Source organism: Podarcis raffonei, chromosome 1 (genome assembly GCF_027172205.1).
Source record: "Podarcis raffonei isolate rPodRaf1 chromosome 1, rPodRaf1.pri, whole genome shotgun sequence".
NCBI lineage: Eukaryota > Metazoa > Chordata > Lepidosauria > Squamata > Lacertidae > Podarcis > Podarcis raffonei.
Genome location: NC_070602.1, coordinates 73,104,432 through 73,119,652, shown reverse-complemented (window position 1 = coordinate 73,119,652; position 15,221 = coordinate 73,104,432). Strand labels below are relative to the sequence as shown.

At 40.0% G+C, this 15,221-nt stretch overlaps 1 protein-coding gene across 2 annotated transcripts in view; it reads right to left on the bottom strand.

Moving 5' to 3' along the window:
* CARS1 (cysteinyl-tRNA synthetase 1) overlaps positions 1 to 15,221 on the bottom strand; it is a 38,461-nt gene continuing 23,240 nt past the window's right edge. For both annotated transcript variants that reach the window (XM_053393589.1, XM_053393598.1), the window contains 12 exons: positions 14,162 to 14,290; positions 11,999 to 12,128; positions 11,691 to 11,794; positions 10,876 to 10,973; positions 8,877 to 9,066; positions 8,262 to 8,330; positions 7,507 to 7,588; positions 4,525 to 4,605; positions 3,980 to 4,047; positions 2,930 to 2,989; positions 1,310 to 1,393; positions 1 to 440 (listed from right to left, as the gene is read on the bottom strand). In XM_053393589.1, the coding sequence (XP_053249564.1) occupies positions 306 to 440; positions 1,310 to 1,393; positions 2,930 to 2,989; positions 3,980 to 4,047; positions 4,525 to 4,605; positions 7,507 to 7,588; positions 8,262 to 8,330; positions 8,877 to 9,066; positions 10,876 to 10,973; positions 11,691 to 11,794; positions 11,999 to 12,128; positions 14,162 to 14,290 (1,230 nt within the window). In that variant the 3' untranslated portion in view covers positions 1 to 305. The remainder of the gene's footprint in view (positions 441 to 1,309; positions 1,394 to 2,929; positions 2,990 to 3,979; positions 4,048 to 4,524; positions 4,606 to 7,506; positions 7,589 to 8,261; positions 8,331 to 8,876; positions 9,067 to 10,875; positions 10,974 to 11,690; positions 11,795 to 11,998; positions 12,129 to 14,161; positions 14,291 to 15,221) is intronic.

Genomic DNA, 15,221 nt, shown 5'->3' with positions numbered 1-15,221 from the left:
GACAGTTAGCAAATTGTTTATTGACTTGTATCACATAAAAATATTACAGAACCTTATTTAACTAACAAAACTTTTATTGACGTTTTAAACAAGGTGATATTAACCGTACAATCCTATGCATGTTTACTCAGAAGTAAGTCTCATTGTGTTCAATGGGACTTAATCCCGTGTGTGTATAGGATTGCAGCATTACTTTTTGTTCAGCACAATGTGGAAAGTTAAAGCCCAGTGAAAACGCATTTCCCCTCACAAAGGTTATCCAGCTGTATATTTTATTGAAGATGCAGATTGTCCAAGTTTTGTTCTTAGTTTGCAACTCCATTCTGAACCATTTGAAGATATTCTTTGTACAGTTTTTCTTGTGCTTCATAGAGTTTCTTTAGTTTCTTCGTTTGACCTTTGCTGAGTTCTTTGCCTTCTGTGTCATGAGTTGGAAACCCCTGGAAAACATTAATTCATTATCTTAGGACCATGTTATCTCAACGTTTTTGTTTCTTTCTGCTGTGGTAATGCAATAGCATTATCCCTTTTCACCAGTAATTAGGCATTATCAACAAGAAAAATAAAAACCTGGGTTCTTTGCTTATTTATTCAAGCCCAATAAACCACATATGTAACTCCAAAAGTTTCTGGAAAAAAGCAGTAACACATCAAGTTAGGAAATGATTTGGAAGAGTTTAAGGCTGAACCTCCTTATTAAGTATGAGGTAGTAGTCCTTCCGGATGTCAACATGTCTGTCTCCTCTAGGTGCAGGAGGTAGGGTTGTTAGGACTCACCTGCCTTATCACTATTTCCCTTTGCATGCACAGAAAACCATAGACATGCATCCTCATTGAAGAGGGGTGAAAAATGTGTCAAAGTTACAAATATGAAAAGGATCTAGAATTTGTGGCTGTAACAAAAGACTCACATGCTTTAATACGATGCAGAGTTATTTGGGAGCAAGTCCCATTGAATTCAGTAGAATTTACTTCTGCATAAACGTGCATAGGTTGTAGAGCTGGTGTAGTGTGGTGGTTGAGCTCTAGTTATGAACTCTCAGCCACTGTCTCCCTTCCCCTCCTCCCCAATATACAATATAGGGGATAATAATACTGCCTTGCCTTACAGAGTGTTCTAAGGATTGCAGTTAGATAATGAACGTAAAGCACTTGGATCACTTAAAAGTGCTACACAAATGTTAATAAAATAAGGCTTGTCTGTCTGTCTGTCTGTCTGTCTGTCTATATTGTCCAGGATTGAACTAGCAGCTTTCCCCAGGATCCCTAAATACAATATTCAAGGAAGAAAAATCCCAGTAATGCTTACATTTTCATCAAATTTGGAATACTTGTCATGCTCCGATTTAAACATTTCTCCTGGTGGGATTTTCATTTTTGCCAATTTTACTGCCTGCAATATATTTAAAAAGTGTTACAACTCTGGAATACATGAATATCACAGCCAGTATTAACCTGCCTACATCAAAACAATTCCTGAAAACAAATTTAAGCTGATACTCTGATGCTCATCCTTCCTAAGACACAACCCGCCCCCGCAAAAGGGTGTCAGAAAAGCATATAAGTCTTTGGATTTAAAACTGGTTTGGGTCCTGAATACAAAAGTATCTTCAAAATCTGCTGAAACTCTATTTTCTCATACCATGTATCGCAAGATGTGAGAACAACCTGCAAAACAAATGCCCAATAAAGTTTTAAGAGACACTTGTTATTTTAGCTTTCTATTGGTAAGACATTCCCCTTTTAAAGAGATGCTGCTCTGTGCACTTGTGGTGTTGAAGATAGAGCTTTTAAATATATTGAATTGGATCCAGATCCAAGCAGGAGGTGTGCTTACAAGACACTCCCATTGGTGGAAAGGGGTAGGGAGGAGCAATTCTAGTGATCCCTCCTCCTGCCTGCAGCTCCCTATGCCCCTTGAAAAGCTGAGTTGGAGGGATCCTCCATAACACTATAGAAGGTCACAGAAGAGCCATTCTAAATGCAACCCAGCAATATGTTTATAGAAGACAGAGGCCTAGCAAAACATGAACAATTTGCAGATGATCAAAGCATACGCCAGGAGCAAAAATAGGCTTTGTACACATGGTAGGGGTGGAGAGATTGGGATGGTGGTAGCAGAGAATATACAGCATGTTTGGGCTCCCAGGCTGTGACTGAAGAGGATTCAGTTTTGCCTGTAGATAAAGCCACCCCACACAACTGAGAAGCCATTTCCTTGTGTTTGGCAGCAAAACCCAATGTTCTCTCCTGAAAGATTCCAACACAAAATGTTTGGAATAAATGACTATAAGCAGAGAGTTGGCTGGGCAGGTCTCTCCACATCTCACTCTCTGCAAATGTTATACTGCTGGTTCTGGAAAGAGGGTGTCTTTGGTAGCCTCTGCTAATTATATACTGTTGGATGCTGGAGCAGTTGAGTTCAGCTGGAAGTCCTCGAGTGTCATTCATGCTGTAGGTCTACCAAAGTACTCAATGGTTTGGGAACGGCTGCTGGGGCAAAAGGTGGTTCAGGGGTGTATATGTGTTTGTAAGTATGTGTTCAGGGGCTGTGTGGATTAAGGTCTCTCTACCAATTCAGCTCTGCTTTGCAGCTCACATAACAGTAGGTGACATGAACGGAAGATAAAGCCTGAAACATGCCCTTTCTCGCCTGACATCAGTGCCATTAAAACCAGCCTTTAAAATGTATATTTAAAAAGTACAGTGGTACCTCTGGTTACGTACTTAATTCGTTCCAGAGGTTCGTTCTTAACCTGAGACACCACTTTAGCTAATGGGGCCTCCCACTGCTGCCGCGCCACCGCTGCGCGATTTCTGTTCTCATCCTGAAGCAAAGTTCTTAACCCGAGGTACTATTTCTGGGTTAGTGGAGTCTGTAACCTGAAGCGTATGTAACCCGAGGTACCACTGTATTTGGTTACTTTACCTCCTGTTCCTGTTTCTTTCTAGCTGCCTCTTCTTTCTTCCTTTTTTTCTCTTCTTCAATCTATGGAAGAAGAATTTGAAAAGCAACATTAGGATTTAAAAAATACAGAAGTAAATCACTGAGCATTTTATTAGCAAATCATCCACAGCTATGTTTTATACAATAGGATCCTAATCAAGCTGTTAGCTCTACAAAGTTCTACCCAGAACAACCAGTCTTTGACTTTTGAGGGAATTAAAATCACCAGCTCTGCATGTTCCTCATACATATGCATGTCCCAAGGTTCACCATAATGCAATAAAAATAGTATGTGTGCTAATGTAGTAATCTCAAGATTTATGTCGGAAGGTACTTGTTAGGTGGGTGGGGAGAATGGTGTCATTAATTTTATAGGAGTGCATCACCACTGAGGGCTACATCTATAAATGGGAAGTAACTTTTATTTTAGTTGCTTATAAATGACAGGATTTTTGTTCATTTTTCTCTCTGAAGATGGCACTTGTCAGCTACAATGAGTGAACATACCAAGAGAATCCTAGAGTTCTCTTATTCAGAAACTCTGATAAGCAAAAGCCAGGAAAAATTGCAGAGCTTTTTAAAAGGAAAGGAGCTTGGAACACTGGCCATGTTAAAGTCCTTTGGTCAGATGATTGTGTCTTAATTACAGGAGTTTACCCGGTTTACAAGTGCCAGGATTGCCACAGATTACAGGAGGGTCGGGGGGCGAGGCGACTGGCAAAGCGCCAGTAGGGCATTGGAGCCAATATAGCTCTACAATCACTGCACCCACACCACCCGCCCACCACCCTGCCTCTCCCCCTAACCAGCTGTATCCCTATTGGGAAGCCAAATGAGCGGTGCTGCCTCGCCCCATCAACTGCTACAGGAGGTCTTTGCATGGTTGGTGGGGTCTAGAAAGTCCAAGATCCCCAGCAGAAGCTGTGCTTGTGGAATGAGACTGATGCAGGCTATATTCCTCTGACCATCCCAAATGACGTTAGACAAAAATTAGGCACATCTAGACAGAAAGTAGTTCAAATAACGTATAACCTTTTTCTTCTCTTCTCTTTCTTTTAGTAAGGTGTCTCTGTCCACTAGCTTGACCACAGTTGGGAGCCCTACAATAAAAGCATTACAAGGAATAAATGATCATGTATATTACTACTTTTAAGTATTTATCCCAATGATACACACCAGGGATGGAAACATGTGGCCCTCTAGATGCTGCTGAACTCCTCTGCAGCTATTTAAAATATACATCACACTGTTGAACACAAAAGGCAGAACTCACTTAACCTTAATTGATGGACAACTCTTGGAAAGTTTGAGAAACTATAATTTCTTGCTGCTATTATTTGATGTTGTGTCTATTTCACATCCTAATCATCACCATATTTACTTGGAAGAAAATCCTACTGAAATGCCCCTTCTACGTAAATGTGTTTAGCACTGCATCTTTTAAGAGTCCAGGGTGCTTGACATACCTCATTCATTTTGTTACTGTGCCTCATTACTGTTAGTTGGAAACAGACACCAGGGTGTAATAACTTGTCAAAAGCAAGACTGGAGCTCAGTTTGATTTCCAACTTAATTACCTTCATGATCTTCAAACCGAACTCCATGCTCGGGAAGGACATCATCTCGAAGAGAATCACATAGTTGCAGAACTTCAAACACTACAATTACAAAGAATAAAATGAAACCGTTAATATCAACGTCTGCAAAAGTTCTTACCTTTTAGTCAGGTGGATGTTTTATGAGAAGGGAACACCACCTTTTATTATGTCATGGAGCAATGGGTTGGCTCTCCCCCTTTTGGATGAATGACATTTCCAATTCCACTATGCTATGGGGTGGGGGAGAACTCCACAGTTGCTATTCTCCTTCTTCAGTCCTAAACACATGTGCTAGAAGGTAGGTCCTTGGAACATAGTGGGATTTAATTGCTAGCAGAAATACATATGATTTTCTCCCCACCCTCAACTCTGTAGTCCTTGTCTCTGCTTTCCTCCCCTTCCTTCCTTTTCACTGAACCTCCATCTTGGAAAGCAGAAGTCAAAAGTCTCCTGGAGTGACATAGGATTATAAGTACTACAGCATAAGCTATCAACTCATGAAAAAAGGTTGAGATGAATTGGGGCATTAGCCAGCCATCCCCACTCTACATAACAGGTAGAGATATCCATTTTGTTAGAACTATTAGCCTCTTATAGTGATTTAAAGTCTGCTTGCCTGCCTCCAAACCTGCGTATCTTAATAATAATAGGTCTTTTAAAAGTGGGCAGGATGTTTTTAATTTCCTCTCTGTTTTAATGTATCTGTGTGAGGGTTTTTTCTGTCTGCCTGGTTTTAAGTCGTTTGGGTTGCCCTGGACAAGATAAAGTGACCAACAAATTTAATAAATATCAAAATAATATCTTCATCCCCAGTAGCTCAATAAAAACTAGAGAGTTAAAAAAATCCTCTTTAAATACACGCTGAAAAGTATTGTCATGAACAGGTGAAGAAAAAGCTATAAGTGCTCTGGAAGGAAGGTATTCTCTGCAGTTGCTCTGCATTGATGTCTCCCTGAGTTATAAATATTCACCAGCCTAAAACTATGAATAATTAAACTTTAGCGGCAAAGAAAATTCCTTCTTGGCAGAGGAGAATGAGAGATGTGTGTATAAAAAACCCCCATTATGCGGAGGGTGAGAATATTATCCAAGGTATTATATTTTCTGAAGAATTAATATTCAGGCATCAGGAATTACTTCAGGACTAATGTGCGCCAACAGTGTGTTTTCAGAGGGACATCAAAGACAGAAGGTTTTAGTGATAATCCATAGAAGAGCATGTGCCAAATCCTGATGAAAGGCATGCTCAACTACAATCTGCTTCATTACAGCAGTCTCCTTCCTCCAATTGCACAGCCACATACTTCTGAACCACAAGGGCTTTTTCACCCTCAAATGCTGCTGGTGGTGCAATGCAGAGGAGAGAGATATATCAAAACAAGTACTACCCCGTCTGCATGCACACTGTTCCTGCATGTACATAAATGCATTTGATTACTTTTAACCAACACTACTATGAAGAAGATTATTAGATTTCTATAGGTGCACCAGTATGGAGGTCACCACTTTTGCTCCAGTGAGCCAACACAATTGTTTGGCGACTGAACTCATGATTTGAAGTTCCTTATTCTCAAAGGAAGGAGCTGAAAAGAAAACTCGACTGACATTCCTTGGCAAGGCTTCATTAGAGGGAAAAATTCTTTTCAATGTACAGCTATCAAATTATTTGAGGGGGGTAGTTTTCTTTCATTCACTGTGCGTTATCACTAGAACATCAAAAAAGCAAATCAGCTGCCTGCTAAGAATGGCCAGTGTTGCTCTCAGGGTTTCTGGTGTCTACTCTTCTTGTACCAGGGATAAAGGAAATTTTATTTGCTTGGCATTTTAATATCCCACAATTAAGATCCTCCATTTCATGATCAATGTTTGAGTGAGTACTTTGCTGAAACTCCAATTCTCTCTCTCTCTCAAGAAAGAAAGAAAGCTTTCCACGTATAAATGATGAGGCTCTGCAATGTCTGAAAATAAGAGGATAAGAAGGCGCATTGCCTCAGCTCAGAGTTTTATAGGACGTTGTAATGAATGCTGTTTAGGGCCCTTTGCCTTTTGATGAGGTTCACCTGCCCCTCAGTCTTATCCATGCATTGCTGCAGGAAGTGATGGACTCACACACCCCAAGTTTAAGTACTAGCTCCTAAGGCACTATCAAATATAACCACGGAATACACAGGTTTTCTTTTCCAGCTTCAAAAATATGCCTCCAAAGGAATATAACTGAGGGAAAACAACCCCTGACATACCACAGTAAGATTACTACTATGCAGTTAGGAGAAATTCTATGTATTTTTCAAACGCAAAGCACATACATTATGGGGATTTTTCTGTCAAAACACACGAGTTTTAATTGGTATATCCTATGGAACAATGTTAAGCGGCATTCTGAAAACTCACAATACAAATAAGGGCCATCATTTACTTTCATCTGTTAATAACAGGGCAAACACATATATGTAAACACATTTGCATACATAGACATTCACACCAGGGTTGGTCCAATAAACTTTGCTATCTGAGGTGAAACAACAAATGGCACATTTTCTACCCTGACCCAAAGTCAAGATACAGAGGAAAGCTGTCTTTTTTTTGGCACCTAAGGCAGAAAATCCAACAAGCGCCTGCTCCATCCCGGCAGTAAAATACGGCAATAATAAATAAATGATTTGCTGCCCTTTCATGACTTGCATAATCAGCTGCCTCAATCTGGTTAATGGCAGAGCTGGCCCAGACTCATACGCAAGTAAAACGCAAGGCAAATGCAGGCAGACACCTCCCTAATTTTTGGCTGTAAGAATTTTAAAGAGTACATGTGTCTATGTGCCCACACCAATATTGAGCATGCAGATGAACAAGTGTGAGGAAGAAAACAAAGCACTACAGTACAAATAAAAATGACATTTCGTAATACAATTGCACATTTGTGGAGATTTCTATTTGTAAAAAAAAGCACAGAGTTAACGTCACCTTTCTTTTCTCGGGCAATTTGCCGCACGCCTTCTCTGAAATCGGACAAAACCTGTAGGTATGGCATCACTGTAGATTCAAGCTGCAGAATGAAACATTTTGTCCATTAGTTGAGATTCAACTCATTTCTTTCTGGTTTCCCCTGAAAATACTGCTAGGAAGCATGGGAACATTGGGAGCAATTCAGTATAGCACTAAGCAGATTGCTCCATCAGCACAACCATTTCTGCTTGCCTGATGGAGCTATCTGCCCTCCACCCCCGTGTGCTATTCTGGGGGTTCTCCTGACCACCCCCAAGAATCAATTTGGCTGGGGTGGGAGAGAGGAGAAGAGACAAAGTCCTTACACTTCTGCTGGCAGGGCTCGTTGGTTGAATGGTGCCTATAAGACACTATCTTCTACCACGTCAGATCACTGGCCAATCCCAGCTCAGTACTGACTACTCTGACCGGCAGCGGCTGTCTAGGGTTTCTGGCAGTAGTCCCTCCCAGTCCTATATCTAGATATGACCTTCGCAAGCAAAGCTTTGGCTCGACAACTGAACTCTGGCCCTTCCTTGCTATGCTCTCACATACAAATATAATTCTTCTCTCTTACCTAAATGCAATTGGAGTAATTCTGTGATTCAGTTTTACTGCAGAATTTTATATTCGTATGAGCAGAAAAAGTGGCTTTGCTTCAGCATGTAATCCAATTTTTCTGAAAGCCATGAGCAGAGTTGAGATTGTCACAGTAAAATTTCCGTACAACTTACATTTAAGTTTTGGGCACTTCCTCCAACTGGGAATCCGATAGCCTCATCGCTTTCTATAGCACCGAACACCTATGCGAGTGAAACACAAAACAAACTGAAGAAACACACAGCAGCAGATACTTTAACACTGACAGAAAATCCAGCCCCAAAAGCTGTGAACAAAACTTTGCTGGGCAAATGAGTTTCCCGGACACTGTCTGCACTGGGTTGGAGCTGCAATTAAGACATTACTTCCAAGAGTAAACATTGCTCATAGCATGGCCTCCTGGAAGTACAGGGGACTGTAATATTTCTACGATCTTTGCATAGCAGTGCTTGATGACCATTTATCTATGTCCAGGAAACAGCAAAACTTTGCAAACAATTCAAATACTACCACTGTTTTATACTGATAGCTAATCCTTCTTTCAAAAGTGCTACATTTTTGTCACAATTATTTCCTTGTGGTAGGGGAATCCCTCCAGAAGTTGCTGGGCTGCAACCCACAAACATCTCCAGCTTGGCTCATGGTCAGGAATGACTGGAGTCTTATCTAAACAGTGAAAAGGCTGACACATTCCCACACAGTTACAACACACATGCAGCAGTTTCAAAGGTTTTGTGAAAATCCCATACCTTGAACATCTGTGTAAGATAGAGACTTATATTTTCCAGCAGCATTCTATTTGGCATTTGCCTCGCAGTTTTCTTTGCAGCAATGTAGGAATTACACTGACTGACCAGCGATCGCACTTCTTCCAAAACTGTGCGTGTATCAATGTTGTCACACAAGGCTTCATGGACTGCTAGCTTCTTGTCATAAAAACTAGCCAAGGAGGGCAGGGAAACAAAGAAGGACCAACATGTCATTTGTGTCATCCTTAATGGTTTTCAGCCAAAAATTCCAGTATTCCATAGATAAAAGAAAGCCAAAAGCATTTCAGTACTTTACTTGCTTGGGTAAAACCTGAACGGGCAGATAGTGGGAGAGAAAAGCCCTACCACATACTTGGTGGCAACATTCAGATGTCATGATAAACAATGGTTTACCATGATGAAAACAAGCCAACCCTACCTCCAGGCTTGTACACTCCTCCTGCCATATCTAAACTCAGGTTCAAGTGGCACAAGTCAGGAAATTGCATATTTACATGAAAGACTCTTTTAGCAGCAGTTAGAAATTGAGCAAGAAATACAAGAAGTAGTCAGTATCTGACTAGACTCCCACATACACCATTTCTCCCTTGCATTTCAGAGTACATACTGAAAAAAGACACAGATCTTGAAACCAGCTTTGGAAGGAGAGAAAAGAATCAAACAACTTGCCAGGTAAATGAAGGGTAAGAAATATGAAGAGCGTTATGGACTGAAGCATGGAAAATTACAAAAGAGAGAGAGAGAAAGTTATCAGAGAAGAAAAACACAAGAAAAGCAAATCCATGAAGAGAATATGATATAATGGTGCTAAAAAACAGAAAACATTTACATTACAGAGACAGCATTTTATTTTAACAATTCTGTCAATCAAATCTGTAAATGTAGCACTCTTCTGACTCCTCTGATGAATTACAATAAGTACTATAAGATTTATTAGTGGCATTCAGAAATCATGACAGGTACAAGCCTGGGGCTTGTCTACCTACTCCCTCTGGTGTGGCAATCAGAAGTTCAGAAGCTTTTGCTTCTGTTTCATTGCAGTGTGCCATGTTGTCAAAACCAGACAAACTGTGGTCAACTATGGCTTGCGTCAAACAAACCAACTTTACATCATGAGTTAAGAAAGTTGGATTGTTTCAATCAATCATAATTAGTTGAACCACAGTTTAAGGTTTGGATGCAGGGCTAAGGTGTGGTTAATCAAAACCAGATGCAGAAGAAAGTCTGCATAAAGTCTGAGGTTCCCTGTGGGTTGTTTTCACAATTAACCATAGTTTACCTTGACATCCTAATACAGCCATTTAAAGCATCAGGATTAACAAAACAGTTAGGTGTTTGAAAAGAAAACGTAAGTATCTAGCTGCAATCCACAAGCCAGTTAAGTCAAGTCTAATGAGACTGAGTACATTCTGAGAAGTTTGGTTTTCAGGTATTATTTTAAAACAACCATTTCTAATCCCTGAGGTGATGAAAAGAAAAATAAGAAATGTGTGGTCAGTGCATAATAAATTGCAGAAGCCAAGAAAGGGTAGAGGAAATTCCCAGTGTCAGGGGTCTGCCTTCAATAGCCCCCAGTGCTCTATTTACTCATGCATGACAGAATAAAGTATGCAAAACAAATACATTGATATAAAGTTGTTTCATGTTCCTAATTTATGCAGGTTTCAGAATTTAGCTTTTGGGATGCAGTGTGTGTGTGTATAGTAAAAATAAGTAAGGAAACACATCTATGTGAAGAACGAAGAAAAACAGTAAGAAAGCACGTGAAAGGATCTAGGATCTGCACCACAAGCAGTCTGATTGCTATGTGAATTAACAAGTAACTGAGATCCAGGGGAAAGTGTTGTAGAAATGCAAGATTATCAGGACCTTGCTTGCACCAAAAGGAAATGCCAGTTTGAAAAATGGGATCCATTACCATGAATATACAAATGTCTATTCATGAAGAAAGGAGGGGGGAAACAGGTTTCTCACTCACCTTTTATTCAGCTCTATTTCCTGGTTTTCCCATTTTTCAAACTGGCCTGTCACATCAGCGGGGGCCCGAAGGATGTCCTTCACATTTAAAAAGAACTCCTAAAAGGGGAGGGAAAGAGCCCACAATCTGAAGTCTTCCTGTTGCAAAGTATACTGTCCAGTTAGCTATTTCAATACTCATATCAGACTCACTTTCAGCCAAGAACAAGATATACCCTGCATCTGCCAAGAAAAGCAACTTTTCTATTACCTGCTGTCAAGCTGATTTTTGTCTATGCTGTGACTTAGCATAATGTGATATGACACATTAACAAAAAAGCCAATGGTGTTTGCAATTAACGAAATTCAAGACCCTTCATCAGGTCTCAGGCAAGAACAGGATAATGATGGCCTACATCCTACCCCCCCCATGCCACTGCCCATTACAGTCTGAAGGATACCTTTCCAAGAGAGATCTTTTATTTAACTTCCTACTACTACTAAGTTTCCTGTTGGTTACTATTGTTTTACCACAATATATATGCAAATATAGGATATATCAAGCACATAGAACAGATTAGGTTGACCAAGTTGTTTTGAGCAGATTTGGGGATGAGAGAATTGGTGAATGGATACAAGAGCTTTTAAAAATGGTTTGCAAAACCTAGATTTGGAGTGCAGATCTGGTAAGAGATTAATAAAACGACAGGCCAACCTGCTAAACCTGAGCACATATATTATACATATATAGTCAGCAGAAGAAAACACCTGGTACATCACATTATTACAACCCAAAATTTGTACAGCAGAAAACATGAAGAGGGGAAGTAAACTTACATTCATGAATTTCTCATACTGAATAGCAGACTCCATGGTGTTGTTGGAATAGTCTAGCGTATCCTTCCAGGAATGCATAAGAAAAGCCAGCCGTAATTGCCGAGCTGTTGAGAGTTTTAAAAAGAAAATGGAAAACTCTCTGATGTTACAGCAGAAACCACGGTGCCAAATACAATAGAAAAGAAATTTTCATAAATGAAAAAAAAAATCAGTCAGATTAATCATTAGCTGGTTTCAAAAATGATTTTAAAAAATAAAATAATGGAAAGTGTTCCTTCCTTAAATATATATATATATTTCTATCTTACCTGTGTGCTTTTTAAGTGCATCTTTTATTGTAATAAAGTTTTTCAAAGATTTGGACATTTTACAACCAGCAATTGTCAGGTGCCCAGTGTGGAGGAAATAGCGAACCCAGTGATCGTTTTCAAAGTATGCCTAAAAACACATGGGGGAGGATCATATAATACAGATATCTATTAGATTACAGCTGTATGGGGAGAGAGAGAAAAAAACAATGCTTCAATCTCCCATTTACACGCCCCCCCCCACTCCCCCAACACACTTCTCTCTTCAGTTTGATACCACTGTAGGATGAATTATCTAACATTACACATATTATTGATTGAATTATGGACTCCTAACATCAGTATTTTCCAAATTCTGGATACCTTGGCCCCCTTTTTTGGTGTGGATAAAAACTGAAGGCAAAGTGGAGGCACATTTCACAAGCAGTCAAAAATCTATATTCTTTCTCAAACAGCTGAGGCTTGGAAGTATTTAAGAGGCTACAGAGTGAATTTCCCCCTTGACCTTATGCGATTGATAGGCACTATATGTATGTGTTTTGCAGTACTTATGCTTCCATATTTATAAATATTATTTTCCTCAAGCAGCTCTCAGAGAAATAGGCTGGGACCTTCCCTGTGACTGCAAAATAGCCCAGTTAATAGGCCTCTCATTGCCCCCCTTTCCCAGGGTCAGAACTGTACTGGAGTGTGGAGAAGGGGCCAATGCATCACTGAACCTCCCTGCTCTGGTGGACACAGAGCGATGGATGCATCAAACAGACAGGCTTCATTTCTCATGGTGCTCCAGCTCGCCTCAGAGAAGGCAAGTGCTACTGACTCTAGTAATCGCTGCTTCAAACTGCAACAACACTTTTTCTTAACCTTGGGGGTTAAAAGAAGGCAGCCTGTACCAAGCAACTGCAACTTCAGCCGAGCCACAAGATTGCACCATTGGAGGGAGGAAACTAGTTTCAACACCACCGTCCCAATCTTAAGATCACATAAAGGTATGTAAGTTCCTAAGTACACACAAAGCACTCCTTTCCCTGCCCCTGATACCACAACAAAAGACCTTCCCATTCTCTTCAGAGAAGGTGGCAGCAAATCTATGTGGATGAAGAAAGGAGATGCAGTTTGGAAGCGATAAGCACTTCAGACAATAGGATAAACCTCATAAAGAGAAAGCTCACTTAACTAAGTAGGCAGTTGGGGAAGGTGCCGTTCTGTCACTACTGAGGGAGGAAGCCTCTAGAATCCAAAACCTTTGACAGAGTAACACCTTCAGATCCTGTATTATGTTTCCGCCATTGTGACCCAGAGACAAAGCTCCTGGGTCTCTTTTCCAGTTGCCTTACAAATGGGGCTCTCTTTGTGGCAGTTGCTACTCACTGCTACTGCCTCCCAAAGTTAAGACACCATAATGTCAATTATAATTCTGTTTTTTGAATCTAAAAGGAATGATGGAAGTTGTTATCCAAAACATATGGAGGGCACCATGCTGCCTATTCCTGCAATATACCAGGATTTGCACTTGCCTTCTAGCCCAGAATTAGAAACCTACTCCCAAGTCTGGTTTCAATTGCAAACACAAACCATAGTTTGTAAGTCTTTATGCAATGGCAAACTTCTTTGCCTGACTAGGAAGGGAATCACTGCGTGAGATGAATGTATAAAAGATCTGGACCTGACAAGCTAGGGAAAGAAGTAGTTTGTGCATGAGGGGAGGAGGAAATGCATGACCCCTAGGCTCAGACCCAATGATTATAACTTATTTGGCTGCTTTACCCAACCCATTCAGACACCACACCAAGCAATAGTGCAGGAAGCTTCACTATGGTTTTCTATGATGTCTGAATTGCAAAATAAAACAGTAGGAACACATGAATTTAAAAAGCACTATTGTCTGATATTTACAAGTAGAACTTAAGATAATTTTAAAGTATAGTATCACTTAAAGCCAAGTGTAGCAACAGTAGCATTGTTTTTATTTTCAGTCTGCTTATGTGAACATTGGATAATATTTTCTCCTTTGACAGTCAACAGAGCCTACTTAATTGAATTATTACTTCTGTGCTCTCTGAAGTTATTAGTTGGGAAACATCCAACTCACAGCAAAGTGAACCTGAGAACTCTCTGGCAGGTATCAGAGCATGGTAAGAATTAGAACATGGGAGCACCTGCCTCAGATTGTGCCAATTCATTGTCATGATGAGGGAACCGAAGATCAAAGCCTCCTCCATGTATGTCCATAGAATCTCCTAGAATGGACCCAGCCATTGCAGAACATTCAATATGCCATCCCGGACGGCCCTGTTTTGAAATAAAGTAGGTTATTAATGATGTTCAGGAAAGTTCTCCCCAGTTATTGAACCCATTAATGTTCATTAACTGGATTTAATAGTCGATATTTTAATGCAGAACTTTTATCTTGCAGCTTGAACTTAGTTCTGCATGCTCTGCTGTTGGCGAACTTCGGTTAAGGCAATTCGGTTAAGGCACAGAATCCACTGAATCAATAATCTGGCTTTACAAGGTCAGAGTGCACAAGAAATAGTCAATCAAAAGCTACACCCTAAAAACAACTGACAGAATATCAGTGCATGGCAAAATTCAAGACCAATCATCTTAAAATCACCTCTGAGGGAAATTAAATAGTTTTAAAAGAAATTTTTCAGTATTACTTTGTAGGCAACACATCACATTCTCACCTATGTTTTCCTTTCACAATTTTTATCCCCCCGGAGAGGTACCTAAACTGACTAAATTTAATTGATAAAACCATGAGATTTAGTTTTTAGGGTATGTGCATGCAAGTGTGTATGTATTAGCCCCAATTGTGGTATCCCATCAGATATTTAGTCATGGGGGGGGGGAATGCACCCTCTTTAAATTCTGTGGTTTTACAGATGAAGACATAATAAACAATCACCTGTTCCTTAGCAGACCTTAAAATTAGGTAAATTCAACTTCAGATGAACAACACCACATGATATATTACTTAGCACTGCGTAAAACATCAACTGGAATATGTTTGGTTTTGGGCACCACATTTCAACAAAAAAAATAAGTCAGTAGAAGGACAGCACAGCTATGAAAAAGGGGCAAGGGCAATAAACCAGGGGTTCAGGCTAAAAACAAAGTAGGAGGAGTTTTCACTATGAAAATTATTGGATTACAGGAGAAAAATAATACAATATGTTGAAAAGCACATTTCAGTGGAAATTTCTACAAGGGAATAATT